Genomic DNA, 23301 nt, shown 5'->3' on the forward strand with positions numbered 1-23301 from the left:
GAGAGAGAGAGAGAGAGAGTTCCACGAGAGACCTTCTAACTATTGCTGTAGTAACATAAAGAGTATCTATCCATCATTGCCTTATGATACAAGGTGGCTTGAATTGAGGTGCAGGCTAACTCACCTTCTTCAACACTAATTACAGTACAAAGCAAGAAGTAGACTGTATCTGGCTTTACCTCATTGATTGGTTGGTAGACGGAGGACTTACTATCCGATCGAAAACAGTGCGCTTGATGGGAGTGCTAAAGCAAGATGAAGCTTGCGAGTTAGCTTGCAAGATACTTATCTTCTCAAGTTGACATTGCATGTCTTCCTCCCACTCAGCTCTAAGAGTTTGCTGCTCTTCCATTTTACAAAGCAGCTCCACCTTGTCTACAATGATCCCCTCTGAATCAGGGAATGCTGCCCTGTAAACTTCTCGCAATTCATCTGCAAGCTCATCCTCCATCTGCTCCATCAGATCGAGACGTTCTGTCAAAGCACAAAGCACTTGCTGCACCTCAGTGACGACGAGCCCACCGCTAGTGAGAGGCAATGACTGCAGTAAGCTTTTAGTCCGATGAAGCCTACTTCTGCTTGCCTGCCGTGCACTCACAAGACTTTGCATCACGTTTTCCAGCCTGTTTTGACTTGGAATAACATCTTGATAATAGATATCATGGTTTCCATGCATCCTCTCCATCTCTTCAAGGTGTTGCTTGCCACCCCCCCTTGAAAAGGCAGTCTCATTCCCTGAGAAAAACCCATCTGATGGTTCATCTAATACTGGCCGATAGATGTCATGCGCATGCACCTCGCACGAGCCTTGTCTGGGCAGCTCTAGTGCTTCCAAACTAGGTGCAAGGTCACGTTGAAACAGATGGTAGCTATTGCCTCCAACCCCTTTGGAACTTGGAAAGCTCGTCACTTCCAAATCGTTCGACAGTTCTCGCAATCCGGACTGCTTGATGTCACCTTGGTGCTGACAATGTAATCTACTTATTTCATCCATGATCATTTTCTCCTCCCTCTCAATTTTGGCACACTCGTTTTCTCTCCAAAGGTTTATCATGTCCATATCGAACCGTGGATTTGGATGTGTCAACGCACTCCTTGATGAATCATGTCTGTCGTGGTCAGTGCAAGAATGGTTATCGGCTCGTCCAGGGACAACATTGCCAGAAACTGGGGCAGTTTTCTTTAAGTGCTTCGTTGCTACTCCATCTATGCCTGAAGTACCCATAAGCTGTTGCATCTGTCCAGCTTTATAGATAATGCCCATTGCCCGCTCTTTTTCGTCCTCCAAAAACTGTCTGTCCTTTTCCAAATTTTTCTCATCCAATGAAAGCTTTGCTTCTCGTGCTGAGAGTGCAGCTTCAATCTCCTTCTGAGCTTTCCCTAGAAGCCTTCTTTCTCGTTCAAGTGCCTCCCGCTCCCTACTTGATCATAAAGACAATTTTCTTGAATGCAGGGGGAACAAAATTCACTGTAGCTACACAAACCAGTAAGCAATGAAAGGTTTTTTAGTAAAAAAATTACCGAGATGCTTTCTCTGCTGTAATCGATGCTTCAACGACCATCTCTTTTGTGGCCCTTAGCTGGGCAGCCAACGTCAGCTTGGCGTCCTGCACTTTGTTTTTTGTTTCCTCCTGCATAGACAGAGTCTGTTACTCAATTGATAACACTACAGCAACTGCTCATGACTTGCCAGCTATCTGCACACGAGGAATTACGAGGAAACTGCAGTCTACATTTTACCAATTCATGCTGTTGTACTTTCAAGCTTTCCCTTTCTTTAAGAATTCTTGCAAATTCTCGCTGAAGCATCTCCAGATTCAATGTTTCAGCCTGTTCTTCTGCCTTAGAAGCCTCTCCTCTCTTGGCTTTATGTTGAGTGATTGAACTGTCAACTTCTTCCTTTTGTGGAGTTGCAGGCAGCTGTATATTTTTACTCACTTCAAGCTGAAAGAAGGTGAGAGGTGTTGAAGTGATGACTGACCATAACTTCACAATTTCATTCATTATACAAAATGGATTCAAGATCAAGCCAGGGACCAATTGAGATAATTAAATTTCCTCTGTCAGCAGCAAACGCTTGCTGTTGACCCTTGTCCAAGTTCTCACTCATGGTGCAACATGGATAAGGGACAGGAACGAAAAGAGAATATGTTAGCAGGAACAGGTTGTTACCTTCTCTTCAGTGATTTTATAGAGAGGTGCATCACAATGCTGTTTGCTTTCCTTCAACAATTTTGTCTTCGATGCACACTCGCTCTGTATATGCAGCAGTGAAGTTATGAGCACATAATCATCGGTAAGAGAGAAATTCCCAGTTCAGTACAACATCTTTGATATATCAATAACCATGTTTACAAGTAGAAGCTACAGAAGCAGAAGCTTACGTTTGGATCATTCACTCTTGACCTCGGAGCTTGCTCTTTGAGGTTCATACTTGCTTCCCTGTTGGTTAAGTCCTTGACTCTTCTTTCCCAGTCCTTTTGCAAGGCCTCGAAGTGTTGCTCCTGGTGAAATCAGCACTGAAATCTTGACACAAAGCAGTAGCCTTCCCTACTGAACTAACTCAAACTCATTTCTGTATGTGTACCAACCCACGTGTGCATATGCATAGCTTTACATATATTCCCTTTAAACCAACACGTGCATGTGCATAGCTTTACATATATTCCCTTTAAACCAACAGTGGTGGTTTTAGTGTAGAAATTGCATGTGTGCATGGGTGTGCATGCATGCACACCCATAAGTGTGTTAACTTATGTATTTTCCTCACTTTGATGTTTCCCACTTGTAAATTCAATCAAGATTTACAAAAACAAAGTGTGTGAACTTATGTATGAGTGTCTTTGTCCTCTAAGCATCCTGAGAGTACTACAATGAAAATTGGATGTCATGTAGCACGGTCTAACAGATGGCAGTCATAATGGGGAAGGGAGGCAAAAGGAAGGGGGGGGTTTTATGTATGGAGCTATCAATGACTATTAGGCTCAATACATATCTCTGTTCCAGGGTTGGTTATACTATGCACAATGTGGTCCTAATCAGGTCCATCTTGTGATGGTGCGGGCCCGGGGTGAGTATCTTGAATGTTTGGTTCCTCCTATATAGTCAGGCAAGGACAGCCTCGACATTGCTGTCGCTGTCGAAGAAAAGTTTCCAAGCATAAATAATTCAAGATGTTACATTTTAGACTGCTTTTGGGTTCAATAACCTGTGGAGCTCGCCAGCTAAAGTCACTTTCAACTCAGACCAGCCCACTTTGACATTGACCCAGCTTGCTGAGGCCTAGGCACTTTCAATCCAGTAAAATAAGGTTCTTCGACTTGGTTAAATACATCCAATCATCCTAACCTCTCCCTGCAGCACTTCTCCAGCTACCATCAGAGCTTGGTTTTCCTCATCGTATCCCTCGCAACCTGGGTGTCTGGATCCTTCTAGTCATTACCTTGGCAAAGCCGTTGTATCTCATTGCTCCCCGACGGTGTCTCTCCCTCTATCAGTGCTCGTGCTCGTGTTCGCGGCACCATCTACCTCCTCCAGCATCCCAAATGTTTTGCAGCACCTGGATATCCCAATCTGACCAGCAACAATCATGCTAAATAACTCTGAGGAAGAGGGACCATCCAAAAAAGAGGCATCAGACTATGAGGAGGAGCAAGATAGGAATCCAACTGTTCTGAAGAGGAGATAGCCGACGAGGCAAAGACTAATGAGAAGGCTGCCATATCTATAACTCGGAAAAATAAGGCTTCTACTAATACATTATTCCAACTTGAACTACGTCTTCGGTTGCCCTCTGCAGCTTGACAACAACTACTCACCACTCCTTACCCGAAGAAAATGGGTCTTCACCAGCTAGCGCATGCCACTATGTCTACACACATTCCAGATGAAGTAATTTGTTCTCTGCTTTTCAATTTTGCCGAAGAAAACGGGTCTTCACCAGCTAGCCCATGCCACTATGTCTACACACATTCCAGACGAAGTAATTTTTTCTCTGCTTTTTCTATTTCCCCATACTCCAAGATCAGGTTATCACAACGGAAGTTTTGGCAAAAGCTAATGGTATGGATGGGGTGCCTGCAGTGTGTTCTACTACTCCTACGTATCCGCAACTATTCAAGGCAGCTACAATGACTAAATGCCAAAAGCTTTTACACCCCAGATTACAAACATCACCGTGATAAATGGGGTGCCCTGAATTACTATTTCCTCTTGCAGGATCGACCACCAACAGGGCCAAGTCAAATAAAGGGCAGCGCCATTCCACTACTATGCTCCTCCTATGGTGGCTTGGATTCTAAGTCTCTAGTTAGAGAAGGTAATAGCAAATAAAAGCAAGCAGAAAAAGCCTATGATACTAGTCCATCAGCGAGAAACTAAATCCTTGCCATTCCTCTAAAAGGACAAAGATGGCCAAAGATTCCTTGGAGGGCCCACAGCAGCTACCTTACTCAGAGAGTCACGCCTCCACAGTGACTTGCAAGGTTGCACCCAATCAATCACATCTCTCCAGTCTACATGTCACTCAATGCCCTGCTACACACTTCCTAGTGCTGCATATCCCTCTTCGGCAGCTTCAACACCATTCACCCAGCCTCCAATCGCCACATCTTCCTCCTTCACCACCTCCATCTTCTCATTTACCAGCCCATTGCTCACAAGCATAAGCATGGCCCTACCTGCCAGCACTATGCTCTGTGTTCCCCCCCTCTATGTCCTGCCCATCGTTGCGCATCACTGCTATTATTACCTCCACTACCCTGCCAGTTTCCATACATTCCTGCTCACCTCCTGAAGTTCCCACATTACTCTACCCCTCCACCTTCCTCTACCTGACCACTGCCTTCTTCCCTTCCCTCCGGGATTCCCCATGGCACTATCTCAGCCTCTGGCTACAATCACCCTATCACTGTGCCTCTATTCTCCTGACCACCTCGCCTTTAGTGGGCGTAGGTGTGCAGACTGTACAGTGACATTGGGAAACCATGGATCACTTACTACAATCTATAGCCACAGAGCTCGCCACCAGAAACCAGACACTCTTCACCTCCACTGAAGCAGTCTCTACAAGTTGCAAAGCGCTCGCTTGAGAAGCATAAGGAGACAATTGTAGAGTTGAGGAGCACTATTCTACTCCAACAAGGTTACTGCATCCTCATTAAATCATTATAATTGCCAATTATGGAAGGCCTTGTAGAACACACACAAGAGACTTATTTACATAGGAGACTTGTCTAATTGAATAGATATACAAAGACTTGAGTCAATTGACTCTTGAGTAATAACTTGACAACAAGCATTGTGTTACGGTTTGTGATCTTATATGCTTATGAACATGTTACACTTCCTACACTCTTCTATATTTTGAGGTTTCCTTAACAAAATAGTACAATTTTTTTCGTACCTTAAGAGTCATACAGTTAAAGTACTACATACCTTATGTTTTGGACACATGCCAAACACTCCGCACCTTTCCACCTTGACTTGTAAAGGCAGGCCAAATAGTTTCCGGACTGACAGTCAACTTCTAACAAAACGCTCACCAGAGCCTCTTACTCAGCAGGGCTAGAGTACCTTCTTGGCAGGCTGGCTAGGCCTATCTGGCACAGCCCCTCAGTGATTCATTATTCTGTGCTTCAGAGATTACCTCTAGCACATAAGTTTTCAGATTTCTCTAAATCTACATTATGGTGGCCGTGTTCTTCGTTTGTCCAGTATTTTGGTTTAGGTGGTGAGTAGTCTAGTGGCGGACAATATGTGGCCCAGATATAGTGACTTGCCACTGACTACCTCTAGAATCAAGAAGAGTGGGCCAACCCCCGGGTCTAGGCTCGGTCTACCTCTAGTCTAGACCAATGTGCAGACCCCTCGTCTAGGCTACCACCGGTGACTAGACAAGTAGGCTGACCCTCTGGCTAGTGGACCATGTATGCAATGCGATGGAGAGGGAGTGCTCCGTGGTGGTCTATTACCTTCCATGGCTTGTCATCCATCATCGGCCAATCATGAGTTTAGGGGATCAGTTGTGTCAAGTCTAGTCTTATTGATTAGCACTTGCATTCCTCCATGCACTATTAAGACTGGACTTCCTAAGAGCTACCTTCCTCATGATGCCCATTCCTAGATTTGTGACGGTCTCTCCCTTAGGAAGAGATTGCTACAAGGTTCAGTTTGAGACATCAGACAAGGCTAGAACAGCATTGGCACACAATCCCCTTAGCTTCAACCAAGCTTATTGTTACATATGCAGGTGGAGGCAAGGGATGGATCTAGCAAGACTCAGCGAGGATCTAGCACTTGGAGCCATATTTCCAAGACTTTTGCTAGAGTTCTGGCCGCATTTACCATAGATTGGTGTCTGATGGTGTACACGCCCCCACCCTCAGATTAATTGTTCACCCCTCTCTCGTGAAGAATCAGCCACACTTCATCTCTCTTCCTACCAGACATGAGGTAGCATACAATAATGAGTGTTCTTCATCGACTTACCAGAACACTTGTGTATGCAACATAGCAGATCATATGGTATCTGGATGCACTAGGAGGATAGAGCCCAGATCTGTGACAACAAACAGAGCCTTAGGAGAGACAGGCAGGGTCAGCCACTAGGATGTTAAAGAGGCTGAGAAAGGAGAGAGGCTAAAAAGAGGCGGTGGCGGTACAAGCAGATAGAGTTGTCTTCAGTCAGATAGGTTTATAGATGCAAGGATCCTCCACACAATCCACCTCTTCATGCTTCTTCTTCTTCGGCAAAGATCAGCGACAACATACAGAGCCTTAGGGGAGAGGACAACATACAGAGCCTTAGGAGAGACAGGCAGGGTCAGCCACTAGGAGGTTAGTGTCAAGGTCGACGATGTGGAAGCGTACAGACCAAGCGGAGTGAGCACAAGAGAAATGAAATGTTATATTAACGTCTTCAAAAGGCCAAAATGACCTATGAGACCAATCTGTTACAAAATAGTGAATCTGATACCATGTCTGGGTACAAAAAGACTAGAACAAAAATAATACTACTACTAGAATCCATCCTCATATGCACTCTGGATGTCGAGAGAGTATGGCTCGAATCCTCTGCTGTAGTCTCCGTCGATGTTGTGTAGCCCTTCTCCTCAATCGTGGCCGTCTGGATCTCCGTAGCTCTAGTGCTCGGTCGATGAGAGTGCTAGTACTGGTCGAATGAGTGGGGGCCGAGCTCTGCAGTGATGGATGCTCCTTTGGCTGTCCCATATCTAGTGAAAAGAATATCTAATCTGTCTCTAGGACTCTCTCTAGCTCTCCCCAATAAAGTGTCTCTATCTCAAGTAGATATAGCCCAAGACATCTTTGATCCTCATAACTCATGACCCTAGAAAAAGGACCGAAACCCTCTCTGAATAAGCAATGCAAAAGGCCCCGAATCTCATAGTACATTGTGCAATGACATATGTAATGTAGCTCTGTCTCTATCTCTAGCTAGCATAAGTGGCATATCCTGTTGTCGGTTGATATCCCTCAGAATCTACCAATCTCAATCTCCAGCTGATGTGAGGATGCGCGTATCTGACCAATGGCACACCGTAAACCATGAGACATATGTGTATCCATCTAGCTGGGTCGAATCACAAACCCATCTCCTCTGAGGTGGAGAAGATGCTCTCTATAGAAAGCCATCTTCGTGCCCAACTCCTGTGGCGGCTCTATCCATGTCCTCCTGGTATCCAGTTGGATCAGGTCCAGATGAATGAGTCTAGTAATCTCCACCCGTGTAAGAGTCATCGAGGGTGTCTGAAGAGAGTACTAGAAAGGAAGCAGTCTGTCCATGGTGAAGCCATGCATCTAAAACCATGATGTCATTTGTGCATACCAGCATGAAGTGTCCCCTTGAAGAGCTAACTGTCTGGAAGACTCAAGGGCCAATCTAGCATATCTGTCTCTAGTAGTATCCCACAAGCTATGCACAAAGGAGACTGATTTGGTAAGCGCCTCAATCTCCATAGGAGGGGCAGCTAGCTCTGCTTCAATGATATCGTGGGGTAGGGAGGCCTTGGCTCTGATTAGTCGAGAGATCATAGATACCAAGGGCCTCTCCATATGTCTCCAACCATCCTGGCCTACAGAAGGTCCCCATAGTTGCACCCCATACAACATAGTTGAGGCTACTAAAGTATCAAAGTGCCATAACTTTGTCCGAGGTTCCTGGAACTGAACCTGCGAACACATTCTCTCCAAGCCTCACAAGGCCGCAAGCTCTACTGCTAGTCTCTGCTGCTCTCCCCAAGAAAACCTCGGCCTAGTGAAGACAACCCCAAGGTAAGTGTATGCATCTGTATACTCTACAATCTCCTAACCATATGTGAAAATCAGTACTGATCTCCTGATCCACTGTGGTGTGGTGTTAAACACCATAACCTTGGTTTTACCAAGGTTTACAGACAATCCACTATCCTTTGCAAAACTGTGTAATGCATCCAACTGTCGCTGCATACCCTCTCGTGAGTCAGAGATCAACACTATATCATCAGCATATAGCAACAATGGGATCCACGTCCCTGCCAGCTGGGCACCTCTATCACCCTCTCTGTCAATGTAATCAGACACCTCATCAACATACATACCAAATAGAGTAGGAGACAATGGGCAACCTTGTTTCACCCCAATGGTGGAGTGAACTAAATCCTGTAGGATCACCTGCCTTGAAGATAGGCACAATAGTAGACAACCTCCAAGTCTCAGGTAACCCCTCATACATGGCACAAATAAACAACACTGCAAGAACCTCTACCAGCATATCTGTAGCATGTATAAAGTGCTCTGCTACTAGACCATCATTATCATATGCCTTGCTGGTCCTCATCCTGTCAATGGCTCTCTTTACCATCTCAGTGGTAAAGAAGGTGCTGGTAGGTGGGCATGGCTTTGTGGATCTGGAAGGGGGTCTTGTCCAAGAACTATATATAACGATGTCGCATACTAGCCCCACACATTAGGAGAAGTAATCACTAGGGGAGGGGAGTGCTCATGAAAGAAACTCCATGCCTCTCTTGAGTCTGAACAGCTGATACAAGTCTTGCTCCATCTGGGCCAAGTAAGCTCGTTTCTTCCGTCGCAGAAGGTGCGAGAACCAATCCGAGATTGTCTGTAAGTGATGACTCCTAAAAGAAGATCTCTCTCGAGCTAGGCTCTCATCTCTCTGCACTCCTCATCATACCAACTATTCTGGGGCATGCTCCCAGAATGTCGCTTCCGACCCGACTGAGTGTGTGGGTATGCCTCTGATGCTGCACCATGCAATGTCTCAGGCAGTAAAGTGGTGCACTCCTCCACTGAGAGGCCAGGACTAGCTGTGCATAGACGGCTATAGATCTCCTTTGTATAAACCGAGTCAGTCTTTGGTGTAAATGTAAAATGGGTATGTGACCTGCCTCCTGATGTCTAGCATATACTATACTGAAATGAAACGGACAATGTCAAAAGAGCATGATCCAGTGCTACGCCCACTGGTCTGGCTCCCACTATGAAATCCTGAATACAAGGAATAAAGCTCAGCTGTGCCATAACATAGTCCACTGTACTGGCCCCGTGTGTGTGGAAAGCACGTGAAACCGGCTGCTCCAGGAAATCACTGTAAGCCATTAAGTATGGCTAACCCATGTGTGGTCGTCATCTCCATGAGGTATCTCCCATACTCCATCTGCTCTCTGTCATGTGAGCATTTGTCAAGCCCCAAGTCACCCACATCCAGCTCTCTAAGCATCTCATTTGAAGAGTCGTAGAAGATTGTCTGAGAGTTGCCCGTTCGGGCATTGAAGGCCCCTAGGAGGATGAGGTCACCATCCCTAGAAAACTCCCATATGTGATCCTCTAGTATAGAGAAAGGCGAATGTCCTTTGGGTGCAGCATATACTGACGTACTGAGGGGGAAGTAACATATGGCAATGTATAGAACTCGGCCTTTGTCAGCTCTCAGCCTCACCCACATGTATCTAGCATGATCATCCCTCCGTAAATATGTAGTAGTGGCTGTAACTCCTTCCTAAATAGCACTGCTACTCCGTCTGAACCTCTACTCCCATGCTCAGATCTCGCGACTATCCTCTGGGCTGTCTTCCATCTTTATCACACCACATGTGGCATAAGCTGTCCAGGGACCTGATGAGTCTCTGAGAAGAAAACAATGTCCCTGTCTCTCAAGCTGTCCTAAAAGGCACCAACGTTTAACCTCATAGATCCATTACAATTCCTGTAGGTTGTGACGATGGACTAGTATTTGCTGATCAGTATCCTTGGTATGATAGCTACTGAGGATTATCTGTTGGATCAGGAACTAATGGGCAGAGGAGATTCACCAAGTGAAGGACTGCTTGCAGATTGAACTGCTGGGCTACACGAGTGTAGCAACTTGAATTGTTGAACAGGGGTGAGAGCAGAGAAGGGCGAGCAATTTTGAGGTTGCTGAACCAGGGCAGCGAGTGTAGCGAGTTGTAGGGGTGAGAGAGGGGTGGCGAGGGAGGGTGCGAGTAGGAGCGCGAGAGGATGCGGGTAGGGTCGAGGGTTGAGAGAGGGCTGGGTAGGGGCGAATGGTGAGAGAGGGGCAAGGGGGTAGGGAAAGAGGGGACGAGCTAGTGGGTAGGGGACAAGAAATTAGGTAGGGACGAGTAGGTGGGTAAAGGGCGAGTTAGTGGGTAGGGGTCGAGTAAGTGGGTAGGGACGAGATGGTGGGTAGGGACGAGTAGGTGGGTAGGGGAGAGGAACTAGGTATATAGGGGTCGAGCAAGTGGGTAGGGGTGAGGTGGGTATGGAGGGAGGGGGTGAGTAGGTGGGTAGGTAGAGGCGAGCGAGAGAGTGATCAGGGGAGCCTATAGAAGTGCATCACTTACATACTCTTGTAGGCGAAGTGATGCGTTATACCCATTAGTGTTTAGTGAAGCAGTCAAGAGGCTGCAAGTAGATGGGAAGATATTGCCAAAGAAAAATGCAACTTCTCATTCAAAAGATGAGGCTGTGAGGGAATATTGTAAGGCTAGGAACTGCGGGAGTCCGTGGGTTAGTGCAAAGATGTGTGTTTCCATCTTGGCATCTAAAGATTCTAGAGAAATTTAGTCTTATTGACGAGGATAATACAAAAGCTATTTGAATCTCGCTCTCTGCTGTAGAGAAGAATCTAAAAAATTGGAGTGATGGCAACAAGCACAAGGTACTTGGATATACAAGCTTTTAACTCCTGATATTTCTATAGCAAGGAGAGGCAATTATTTGCCTTGAACACACAGATGGCATAAGAACGAGCAAAAGGAGGGAGTGCACGGAGTATAGTGAGGCGAGACACATGGGTTACGTGCAGTCTAGCAAGAAGAGACACCAATCGAAACCACGACATAGCTACTGAAGATTCGCAGAAGGGCATCAAAAGCAACCACATATGGATCAATCTTAAGTGCCACACTATCTTGCACAAGGAATGACCATAGATGTGAAGGGCATCAAAAGCAACCACATATGGATCAATCTTAAGTGCCACACTATCTTGCACAAGGAATGACCATAGATGTGAAGGCTCTGAAAAATTACGTTTGTGAAAATAGCCACAGTTGTTCATGAGAAGAGAGCATTTTCGGACACAAGAGTAGATAGGGAAGGAGGACGGTGACAAATATTGAGGCTAGATTGGTGACAGGTTGACTAAAGAGTTGAAGTTACTCCTCTGAAAGGCACTAACAGAGAAGAGGTGCTGGCTAGGCGGGAGTGGACTGCTCATCATTGTCCTCTGATTGGATTCGATAAGCCTTTACTCTTGAACCATTCACCAAAGGTAGGGATTGGCCATCTAGAGTCTTCAGCTGAATAGCATCTTGAGGTAAAATTTCCTCCACTTGAAATGGACCTTGTCAGTTGGAGACTGGCTTCTTTGTTCTTTTTGGTAGCGTGCCTAATATAGCAGCACCAACGAGCCTTGCACTAATTTAGGCTTGCGAACGTGACAATCATGCCATGATTTGCGACGACTCTACTTGGAGAGCATGGGAAGCTAATCTACGGCTCTCTCGGCTGTGACCCAAAAGCTGCCCACCCTAGAGGATCCTGTTACAAAGTGATGACATGGCTAACCCTAACCTGCTGAAAACCCTAACCCTAAAAGGCAGCAGCGAAAAGCAGCCGGATGCTGACGTTGCACCGTACGGCAGATTCTGCAAAACGAGGCGCGTTTCACACTGGACTGTACGGCAGGGAAAAAAAAAGCTACACAATTTTTGGACTCTGTTTTTCCCTACGCAAAGGATGGGAGAGAGAGAGAAGAAGCTTTTGCTTTATTTTGATTGGCTCAAGAGAGCTTGTGAGAGAAAGAGCCTTGGCTTTATTTTTAGGCTTTTGATTCTAAGCTTTTGGGGCTCTCCTTTTGGCATCCCTTGTAAATAAATAAGTGGTTTGGGCCCACTCTGCAGAGCATCTGGACGCAGAGTCTGAGAGTGAGACCCAATCACTCTTGTACTTTGAACTTAGATTAATACAAAAAGAAATACCAAAAGGGGCGCCAGTCTTTGGGGCCAATATCTCTAGGCAGGGAACTCCGCTGGGCTATTGTGAACTATTTTCAAGTGGTTACTTGGTGCTGTCGCGGTCGATTCTTGACTTGGAGTGTCCACGTCTGTTACAGTGGTATCAGAGCACGTCCGATTTCTCTTCTACGGGAAATCCGATCCCAAATTTTTTTTTTCCGCGGCACCTATGGCTTCATGCAAGGATCAGTCGACTCCCTCTGCATCCGGAGATGCGGGAAGGGATCACAACGAAGATTCCGGCAGGGAGTATGGCCCGCCTTGGCCTACTCAGGCGGAGCGACGAAAGATGGAGCGTTGTCAATTGATCGGTGATGCAACAAAGATGATGCTCAATTTTGCGAAGGACCCAAAATTTGCAAAATATATGAGCGAGACTTCTTTTCAAGAAGTGCACGAGCAGTGGCAGAAAACCACAACACCACCCCCGAAACCCGCTCTCAAGAAACCTTCTGCTCACAAGAAATATTCAGAGAAGGAATTAGAAGAGGTGGTTGATGCACGGATTAGAACAATTCTACAGAGGACTCGTCTACAGACAGTTCAGACTCTGATGACGGCAAGTTTTATGCAAACAAGAAGTATTTTTATAAAGCCAACCAATATGACTTTCTGGAAGACAAAAGCAAGAAAGTCCGAGAGTTTAAGGAAGGTGGACAGTCAATTAAATTTGACACTTTTTCAGGATATAAAGATGCTTCAAAGGCTTTGTCTTTTATACAACAATTTGACATCGCTTTCGCGGGAGGACGTTACTCAGAGCACTCTAAGATTTGGAGAGCTGCCTCTTACTTTAAGGGGAATGCTCGAACTTAGTGGTCCACACTTCTTTTAAACAAGACTGCGCCAATTAAATGGCTGAAATTTTAGAAGCTTTTCATTTCTTCTTGGCTGACTCAAGAGTATGAACGCGATATACGAGTTGCTTGGAACCATCTTCGGATGACCAACAGAGATACAGTGGACGCTTATTGCGTGAGATTCTAGAGCTCTTTTCTACCCGCCTCTTCATTCAAGAAGATTTCGTTCAGAGAACAGATTGAGAGATTTACCTTGGGTCTACCTACAAAGATCCGAGATCACTGCTTGGAACAGAAGTCAACTTCTATTCAGGAGTTGATGAGTCATGCGAAACGGGGTTTTGCCATTCACTCTGGCAGTCTGACCTACCCCACTGATGAGGTCATGACACAACGAGCCGAACAAACTTTTTTTTTTCCCGAGAAAAAGATTCTTCTATTAGTTAATGAAAACTGCCCATAGGGCTACATCCACCTCTGCAGGAGAGGGCTACAACAAGCATGGTGGGGAGACTCTCCCAATGAAAAAATAGCATATATACAATGGGGCTAAATCAAGAGATGGGAGGAGGGAAGAGCCACACAGGTGGACAGTAGTGCCATTTGAGCACCCCCTGGACCATGGTGTAGAAAGGCCCAGGGCGCCAGAGTCGAAGGAAAGCCTCGCGGCGCTCCCGCATGCGGTCGGAGCTGCCCTGTAGTCCCTCAAGCTATCCTCTGAGAGTATGGATCAGCTCTAGCCAAAAGTCACGAACAGTCTCTGCTGGTGGCACAGGGCGAGCCTCAAAGATGCGGAAACAGCGGGCCCGCCAGATGAACCAGAGAGCTAGGCCGCTGATGAGCTCCCAACACTCCTCTCTCTCACTGCACCACTCCTGTGGAGTAAGATCTTACACCACTCCTGTGGAGTAAGATCTGTAGCAGGCTAGAGTGTAGATCGCCCTCCCTGTATCACTATCATCCTGCTGGTGGAAGAAAGCTCAAACTGAAGTGCCGCGCCCGTGAGGGTGGACCAAGCCGCTGCCCCCCAAGTGTACTGTCGAGCCGTGGAGAGGGCAGGCATCAGCCGAAGAACTCGTAGCCACACCTGCTGGGCCGAGGGACAATCCCAAAGACAGTGACGTTGACTCTTCACCAACTGGTCACAGGCTGTACATGCGGGCGAGAGACCACTATGCACAAGCCAACTCCCTACTGCTGTGGCTCTGTGTGCAACCAACCACTGGAACAAAGTGACGTGCCTCGGCTGTCTGGAGTCCCACAGCCTCTGCCAAAAAGCTGCCAAGAACTCGACTGTGAGGCCCTCCTCCTGCCAATGACGTGCTGCAACGGGGCGGGCCTCTCTCTGTGCGCCAAGTATATGACGTCCAAGCCGAGCAGTGTACTGAAAGAAAGGGACTCTTGGGCGTTCTGCAGAAGAGAAGGGGTCCCTCCATAGCCACTCACCAGGATCCCACTGTACTCGTGTCAATGGACAACGCTCCCAAGCCCATAGCCTTCAGTGTCCTGTCTCAAGAGCTGCTGGGTCAGGGTCTATGACGCAAGTCCTCCCACAGATGCCCACAACTCGGATCCTTTGGAAACAGCACTCTGCTACCTGCGGGGCCTCTACTGCAACTCTCTGTAATCGTCCCCCACCCTGAGGCTCGAAGAACAGGGCTGAGACAGTCTCTGAGCAAGCCCTGACTGAAATGAGAACCTCCAGTCGTGTGAAGGCTCCCATCCATCGGGGTGCTACTGGCTCGAGAGGCGTGAGCCACTCAGCTGGAACTGACTCTGAGATGTCCTGACACATGCTCTGAACCCCTCTCATGCCCTGTAGCTGGACAGCCTGCACCTCCTCTGACAAACCTGTGAACTCTAGCCAGTCACCTAGAGAGCGCGCTGGACTTGCTGCCATGGGACCCCAAGAAACATGAGGCCTACTCCCAACCAAGTGGCCTCTCTGAGTGCTAACCATGGGGTTCCATACGAGGGGCTGCCGTAGGCGCTCCTCCGTGCACGTCGGCTGTCTCTGCTCTAGGCCACGCCGTAAGAGCTCCCAAGAACGAAGCAAACTCAGAGCGAATCGGTCCTCCAGTCTCCTGCTCAAACCAACTCGGCGCAGCTCTGTAAAGATCCATCTGGTCGAAGGTTGCCAAGGGCCTCCTGACTGAGGCACCCTGGGACGAAGCCTCTGCAGCAAGAACTCCTTCCAGGGCTCCTCGCTTGGAAGAAGTCCTCTGACGACGAACTTCCCAAGAAGGGCTCTGCTCTGCTGTGCTGGATCAATGATCCCAAGCCCTCCCTGAGAACAAGGAAGTGTGATGATCGACCAAGCCACCTTGGCTCGGGCAATCTGAGTGTCGTGACCTGACCAAAGGAAGTTCCTGATCAGCCTCTCTACCTGGCTGATACAAGAACTCGAGAAGATCCAGCAAGAAGTGATGTACCACATAGTCGCCAACAACACCTGGTTGGCAACTACTACTCTACCAGCCAGCGAAAGTCGTGCTGAGCTCCAATGTAGCAGCTTTCTCCTGATGGACAGGAGAAGAGGAGCAATCTGCTACTCGGGGGACAAATCCAAACCAACCTGACAACCCAAGTTCCAAACTGCAGTCCCTGGAGGAATCCACCTGAAACCCTCTCCTGGCATCCAATCTGGCACAGGAGCACTGCCAACCGAGAAAGCCACTGTCTTTCTCCAGTTGATCAGTGCGCCCGATGCACAGCAGAAGGTCTCCAAAGCCTGCCCACATCTGTGTAAATTGGCCTCCTGGCCCTCTAAGTACAAGGTTGAGTCGTCGGCAAACTCAGCGTCCAGAAGCTCATCTGCCCGTATAGGGAGTGCTAAGCCCCTCAAACCAACCTGCTGTGACACCAAAAATCTGCTCATCGCCTCCGCATAGAACAGAAAGAGAAAGGGGGCAAGAGGACAACCCTGTCTGACCGATTGTGTGAGCATGAAGCGCTCACCTCTACCTCCTGCCAAAAGCACCTGACTGTGAGCCTGTCTGTACAAAGTTGACACCCCTCTGATCCAAGCATCTGATAAGCCCATCCTGCGAAGCGTGCCCTCTAGAAAGTCCCAGTCAACTCTGTCGTATGCCTTCTCAAAATCGAGAAGAAGAATCACAAGGTCCTCCCCACGGAGACGTGCCAGGGCAAAAGCCTAACAGAAAGTGAAGATGTTGTCAAGGATACTGCGTTCATTGACAAAACCTGTCTGAGTCCCATGTATAAGGCTCTCCAAAAGTGGCTGAATCCTCAAACTCAGAGCCTTGGCAAGAATTTTGTAGACTGAGTTGAGGATGGTGATGGGGCGCCACTGTCGAATCTCATCCAAGGAGCCACCCTCCTTTGGGATGAGGTAAATCAGGCCCTCACTCATGCTATCCGGCATCACTCCTGTGCGTAGAATGTACTGAAAGGCACTACACAGATCTGGGCCAAGTAGGTCCCAGTACTCCAAGAAAAAGCTGGGAGTCAGCCCATCCTCACCTGGACAGCTACCATGCGGGAGGGCCCTAAGAGCCGTGTGCAGCTCCTCAAGCTGAAGAGGTATCTCTAGCCTCTGGCGCATCTCCTCAATCACAAGACAAGGAATCTGCGCCCAAACCTACTCCCTGCATGCATCCTATCTCTCTGACTAGGGCTCAGCCGACAGTAGCTTACGGTAAAAGTCAGTAGCAACTGCACGCATATCCTCAGGCTCACAAACAACTGACCCATCGGGTGTCCTCAGCTGATTGACCTTGGCATGCGAGTGCCGAGGTCCCACTGCCTCAAAAAAGGCACCTGTCACTCTGTCACCCACCCGAACAGACTTCAACGAATGAAAGTAGAAAGAGAAAGAGCAACCCAGAAAAGAAGGATACACGACCCAAGCTTATACTCCTTAGGAGAGAGCTCACTTCATCAAGGAGGCCCCGGGAGGGGAGGTGCTTTGGATGCGGGGAACATGGACATATCCCCGCGAAGCGCCCTAAAAAGGCACAGAAAGAACGTAATGACAAGGACGACGAAAGGCCTGAGAGTTGGAGAGCAGCTGAGGAACGTGGAAGAAAAGGCAAGATGAAAACAGGACTGGTTCCAGATTGTGTGGGTACCGATCCCAACATCATGGACGAGAGTACAAAACTTTGCCGAGCTTGGGGCAAAGTGAAAAACCAAGAGGCCCTGATCTTCTTTGATGGAGGAGCCAAGGCCAACTTCATTTCACCGGAATTGGCGGCACGGCTCGAGATCACTTCCAATCGGATGGGACCACTTGCAGAGGTTGTTCTAGCGGCACCCGGCAGGGACGTAGCCACTACACCTGTCATTGGCAAACTTTGGTTGCATTGTCAGGGGTATTTGGGACATGAGGACTTTTACATAATGCCTTTGGAAGGTTGTGATGTTCTCTTTGGAATTCCCTGGTACCACAAGAACAACGCCATGGTCGATGGTTGGGCGAGGAAAGCGACATTGACTACAGAGAAGGGCAGAACCATTGTACTTGACATTAAACTGAAGGGCGAGTCTGTCCCTATCGTATCGGCTTCGGCCATTTCTAAATTAATGAAATCCAGTCTGTTTGTTTACTTGATCTTTATGAAAGAATTGAGTGATAAGGATAGGACAAATATGTCTAAACTTGATAAATAATGCCAAGATTTTCTCCACTCTCACTCCGATTGCTTCTCAGAGGGCCTACCATGCGAGTTACCACTTGCTCGTCCTGAAGATCATACCATTGATCTGATATCTGGAAGCACACCACCGAACCGGCCACCTTACCGTGTGAGCCGAGCACAGAATGAAGAGATTATGAACCAAGTGAAAGACCTCTTGGAAAAGGGTCTTGTCCAACCTAGTACTTCACCGTATTGCTCTCCAGTGTTGTTGGTTTTGAAGAAAGACGGATCTTGGAGAATGTGCATTGATTATAGAGCTCTCAACAAAATCACCATCAAGAACAGATTTCGGATTCCTACGATCGATGATATACTCGACAGATTACAAGGATCCTCGTGCTTTAGCAGGATTGATTTGAAGAGTGGATATCATCAGTTCAGAATCGCGCCGGCAGACGTCTACAAGACAGCTTTTCGGACGACTTTTCGGTTATTTAGGTTTTTGGTGATGCCTTTTGGCTTAACCAATGCTCCTGCGACATTTAACCGGATGATGGACAGGATTTTTTGAGAGTACAGGCTATTTGTTGATACGTTCTTTGATGATATCATTGTTTTCTCCAAGAATGAGGCAGAACATAGAGATCATCTGCTTCAGGTCTTTTAGGCATTACGAGATCACAAGTTAGTGATTAATGCAAAGAAAAGTGATTTTTTCCTATCAAAGGTACACTTTTTGGGACACATTGTGTCAGCAGCAGGAGTGCAAATGGATCCGTCCAAGATAGCGACTATTCGTGATTGGCCCGATTTGAAGAATGTCCATGAAGTTAGAAGCTTCTTGGGACTATGTTCGTACTACAGGCGGTCCATTCGAAAGTTTGCAGAGGTTGCTTCCCCTTTGCATATCTTGACACAGAAAGGAGTCCCTTTCTCGTGGGGACCCGCAGAGGTGACTGCCTTTCAGACATTGAAAGAGAAATTGACTATGGGACCAGTTTTGACTTTGTCGGACTTGCAGAAGTCATTTGAAGTATATTGTGATGCTTGTGGTCGTAGTCTGGGTGCGGTCTTAATGCAAGAAGGCCATGTCATTGCTTACGAGAGCCGATTGTTTTGAAGGCCAGAAATGACAACACAGATTTATGAGAAAGAGCTTTTGGCGGTTATCCATGCTCTTACTCAGTGGCGGCATTACCTACTCAGAGCGGATTTTACTGTCTTTACAGACCATCAAAGTTTGTGCTACTTCTTGTCACAGAAGTAGCTATCGGAAAAGTAGATGCGGTGGGCGAACATCTTGTCACAGTTTCACTTCCAGATTGTCCATGTTCAGGGACGGAAGAATGTGGTGGCAGATGCTTGGTCTCGGAAGCCGTTGGTTTTGGCTATTTCCGCGATACATCATAGGAGCTTCGAGGATATGGTCGACCAATATACCACAGATATAGATTTTGCAGACGTTTTCACATGGATACGGGATGGGGAGACAGTAGTGAGATATTCCATTCAGGATGGCTACTTGATGAGAAAAACCATGTTGTGCGTTACACAGTCGTTGAGGGAAAAGGTTATGACTGAATGTCACTGTCCACCTTTGTACGGGTCACCGCGGCATTGCTACCACCATGAAAGGGGTAGAGAGATACTTCTTTTGGCCGAGACTCAAGAAGGATGTGGAAGAGGTTGTGCGCAGTTGCTTGGTATGCAAGAAGGTCAAGGTAAAGTCCGAAGGCGGTTCTTGGTTACGTTCAAGAACTATCTTGCATTGGATGCAAAGTGGATGGAGGAGGAGGACCTAGCAGATACTCCTCAAATTGTGAAACTTTACCTTGAGGCTTTTGGTTTAGCATAGTCTACTCCAAAGGGAACCGAGAATTCAGCTTGGCCGAAGATCTGGTGCAGTGGGATGCACAAGAGGGGAGTTACTCCGCTCCTTTGTCAACAGATGCCTCGATTTTGATACTAGAGTCACTGATGTCTCTTTGAGCTTTAGGGATACTAAGAGTTGACAGTATTCTGTTGTATGACTTTATGAAATGGAATTCCTCATTATGAAATTGATTTGTTCTTGACTTCTTTTTAAGTGCAGGAACTGATAGACAAAATGACTGCAGCATTTTAGTCTACTTGATCTCGAATAGACATGGTTGCAATAGGGGTTAGTCAATCGGACATCAATGAGGTTCCGATTGGATCTAGATGCGATTGCTAGCTACATTGCCGATAAATCATGGTCTAAGATCCGAATGAACGTTGAATGTCATGTGATGTCCTGTGATGTCTAGTGATGTCGTGTGATGTGACTGTCGATTGATACATGTGCTAGATTTGTGTTCCTAGTACGTAGGTGCTAACAATCAGTGTCTGCTAAGACGGTTTGGCCTCTGTCTGTTTTGCAAGCATAATCGAGGGCGATTACAATGCTTTCAAGAGGGGGGTATGTCACAAAGTGATGACGTGGCTAACCCTAACCTGTTGAAAACCCTAACCCTAACCTGCTGAAAACCGTAACCCTAACCCTAACCCTAACCCTAAAAGGCAGCAGGGAAAAGCAATTGGATGCTGACGTGGCACTATACGACAGATTCTGCAAAACGTGGCGCGTTTCACGCTGGACTGTACGACAGGGGAAAAAAAAAGCCAGGAAATTTTTGGACTCTGTTTTCCCCTACGCAAAGGATGGGAGAGAGAGAAGAAGCTTTTGCTTTATTTTGACTGGCTCAAGAGAGCTTCTGAGAGAAAGAGCCTTGGCTTTATTTTTAGGCTTTTGATTCTAAGCTGGCTTTGCTTTTGGCATCCCTTGTAAACAAATAAGTGGTTTGGGCTTGCACTCTGCAGAGCATCTGGACGCAGAGTCTGAGAGTGAGACCCAACCACTCTTGTACTTTGAACTTAGATTAATACAAAAAGAAATACCGAAAGGCGTGCCAGTCTTTGAGGCCAATATCTCTAGGCACGGAACTCCGCCGACGGGCTAGTGTAAATCTATTGTGAACAGTGAACTGTTTTTAACTGGTTATTTGGTGCTGTCGCGGTCGATTCTTGACTTGGAGTGTCCAAGTCTGTTACAGAACCGGAGTTGAATTCAAAAGGAGCAATTGCTTCTAAGCCGAAAGCCAGTTGAAAGGGAGTGTGGCATAGTAACAGGGACGGAGGGGACAGCCCCTAGAGACGGGGGATGCTTGTATCTAGAACGAGGATGGGTGGGGACATGGTGGGACAGACAGCAGCGGCTGACAACTGGGGTCGTAGCTTGAACGTCGTGGGAAGGTAAGGGACGGCCAATCAACGGTCAAGATTTTTTAACATTTTGAAAACTGATCGTTTCTAATAATCTGTTTCTCTCCAACAGCCATATTGTTTAAAGTTCACACACCGATGCACTAACGAAGAGCTTAGCCTCAGAGCGGTTCGCACATTGCATAGAGGTGATGGGCGTAGGGTGAAGCTATGGCAATGCTTCACGTTTTGTACAGTTTTACATAATAGCCCCTACATTCTTTAGCCACTTGGGCCACGTTGGCCTTCAAGTGGGAGATTGTTAGGTTTCAGGCCAGTGGCCGGTGGCCGGTTTAGCTGGGCCCATTCTCATTATTTGGTTATAATGGAATCAATGAGGAGCTGAGAGATTACTCCTCTCATAAGCTCCATCAAAACCCTGTGTGTTCTTCTTCTCCCCCTTTCTCTCCTTCCCTCTCTTGCACTCACCGACTCTTCCCCACAAATCTTTTGTCATAAGTCTTGCTACTATTATCCGAGAGAAAATGGACATGTAGAGAGCACTTACAAAGTTCTGATTGCACTCCTCCGGAAAGCGTGCCATATGCATTTAATTGCATGGGCTCGGGCAATCCTCGGCACCGTATGGGCATATCGCACTTCCTTTAAAGCAACAACAAACCACACTCCATAGTAACATGGAACGGCCGGTCGGGGACGGGATGGCAGAAGTTAGGAAACGTGGACAACTCAATGCGTTTGCTAGCCAAAATATTCCATATCAAATGATACATGACCTCTATGTGTTTCGACTTGGAGTGAAACATGGGGTTCTTTGCTAACGCAATCGCACTCTGACTGTCGCAATGTAGCACTAGAGTCTAGTTTATACCAAAGTCTCCCACTAGACGAGATAACCACACAGCTTCCTTACTGGAGCTGGAAATTGCAACATACTTTGCCTCAGTGGTGCAAGACGAAGTGCAATTCTAGAGACATGATCTCCAAGAAACTGACGCTCCAACAAACAAGGAAACGTAGCTAGATGTGGATTGCCTAGTGTCCACACAACCCGCATAATCCGAATCAATGTATCCAACTATGGATGCATCACTGTTCCCAATGCTTTCTGCTTGGATTTGCCATATACCTCCTGACTAATCCCACTGCATATGCAATGCCTGGCCGTGTGCTAACCATGGCAAACATGAGACTGCCAACTGCCAAAGAATACGGCACCTTTGCCATCTCTGCCTTTCAACATCCGATTTGGGACAATCATGCTTGCTAAGTTTTTTGTATGCAGCCATTGAGGTACTCAATGCTTTCCCCCCTTGCATATTAAAACGTTGCAAGAATTTGTGAATATACTCTTCCTGTGAGAGCTCAAGTAAACCACGTTTGCGATCTCTCTTGATACGCATACTAAGAAAGTGACGTGCATCGCCCAAAACTTTCATAGCAAACTGCTTGCTTAAGGCATCCTTGAGAAGTGCAATCTTATCTTTTGACTTCCTGACTATGAGTATATCATCCACGTACAAAATCAGAATGATCAGGTAACCATCGTTCAACCTCCTTGTGTACAAGCAATGATTCTCTTGGCTCCGTACATAACGCTGGACTGAATGTACTTATCGAACTTTATGTACCATTGCCTTGAGCCTTGCTTTAATCCATACAAAGCCTTCTTGAGTCTACACACCAGTTCTGTCCGTGTTGGCTTCTCAGGCTTTATTGCAAAACCTTCTGGCTACACACCAGTTCTGTCCGGGATGGCTTCTCAAGCTTTATCGCAAAACCTTCTAGCTATTTCATGTAGACATCCTCTTCAAGGTCCCTATGAAGAAACGTTGTCTTTACATCCATTTGGATAATTCCATGTCCTCGATGGCTACTAGACCAAGCACAAGACGCAATGTAGTCATCTTGAGCACGAGAGAAAAGATTTCATCGAAATCTACGCCTTTCGTTTGCTTTAACCCTTTAGCAACCAATCTAGCCTTATACTTAGTCTCGGGATCATCTGTGGTATACTTCTTCTTATACAGCCATTTGCATAGCAATGCCTGTTTACCTGCAGGTAACTCGGTCAATTCCCAAGTTTCATTTGCTAAGATCGAGTTATATTCAGATTGCATT

The 23301-nt window shown here is 46.9% G+C and overlaps 1 protein-coding gene across 7 annotated transcripts in view; it reads right to left on the reverse strand.

The window, feature by feature from the left end:
- The window catches only part of LOC147442031 (uncharacterized), a 196605-nt gene that overhangs the window by 12884 nt on the left and 160420 nt on the right, over positions 1–23301 (reverse strand). For 6 of the 7 annotated variants that reach the window (XM_086528367.1, XM_086528363.1, XM_086528362.1 and 3 more), the window contains 5 exons: positions 2385–2504; positions 2173–2256; positions 1741–1944; positions 1522–1631; positions 180–1418 (listed from right to left, as the gene is read on the reverse strand). In XM_086528367.1, the coding sequence (XP_086384493.1) occupies positions 180–1418; positions 1522–1631; positions 1741–1944; positions 2173–2256; positions 2385–2504 (1757 nt within the window). Of the gene's footprint in view, positions 1–33; positions 1419–1521; positions 1632–1740; positions 1945–2172; positions 2257–2384; positions 2505–23301 lie in introns of those variants that run through there. The other variant, XM_086528368.1, reaches the window with a different exon arrangement.

Source organism: Adiantum capillus-veneris, chromosome 14, assembly GCF_014529385.1.
Source record: "Adiantum capillus-veneris isolate H3 chromosome 14, ASM1452938v2, whole genome shotgun sequence".
Classification (NCBI taxonomy): domain Eukaryota; kingdom Viridiplantae; phylum Streptophyta; class Polypodiopsida; order Polypodiales; family Pteridaceae; genus Adiantum; species Adiantum capillus-veneris.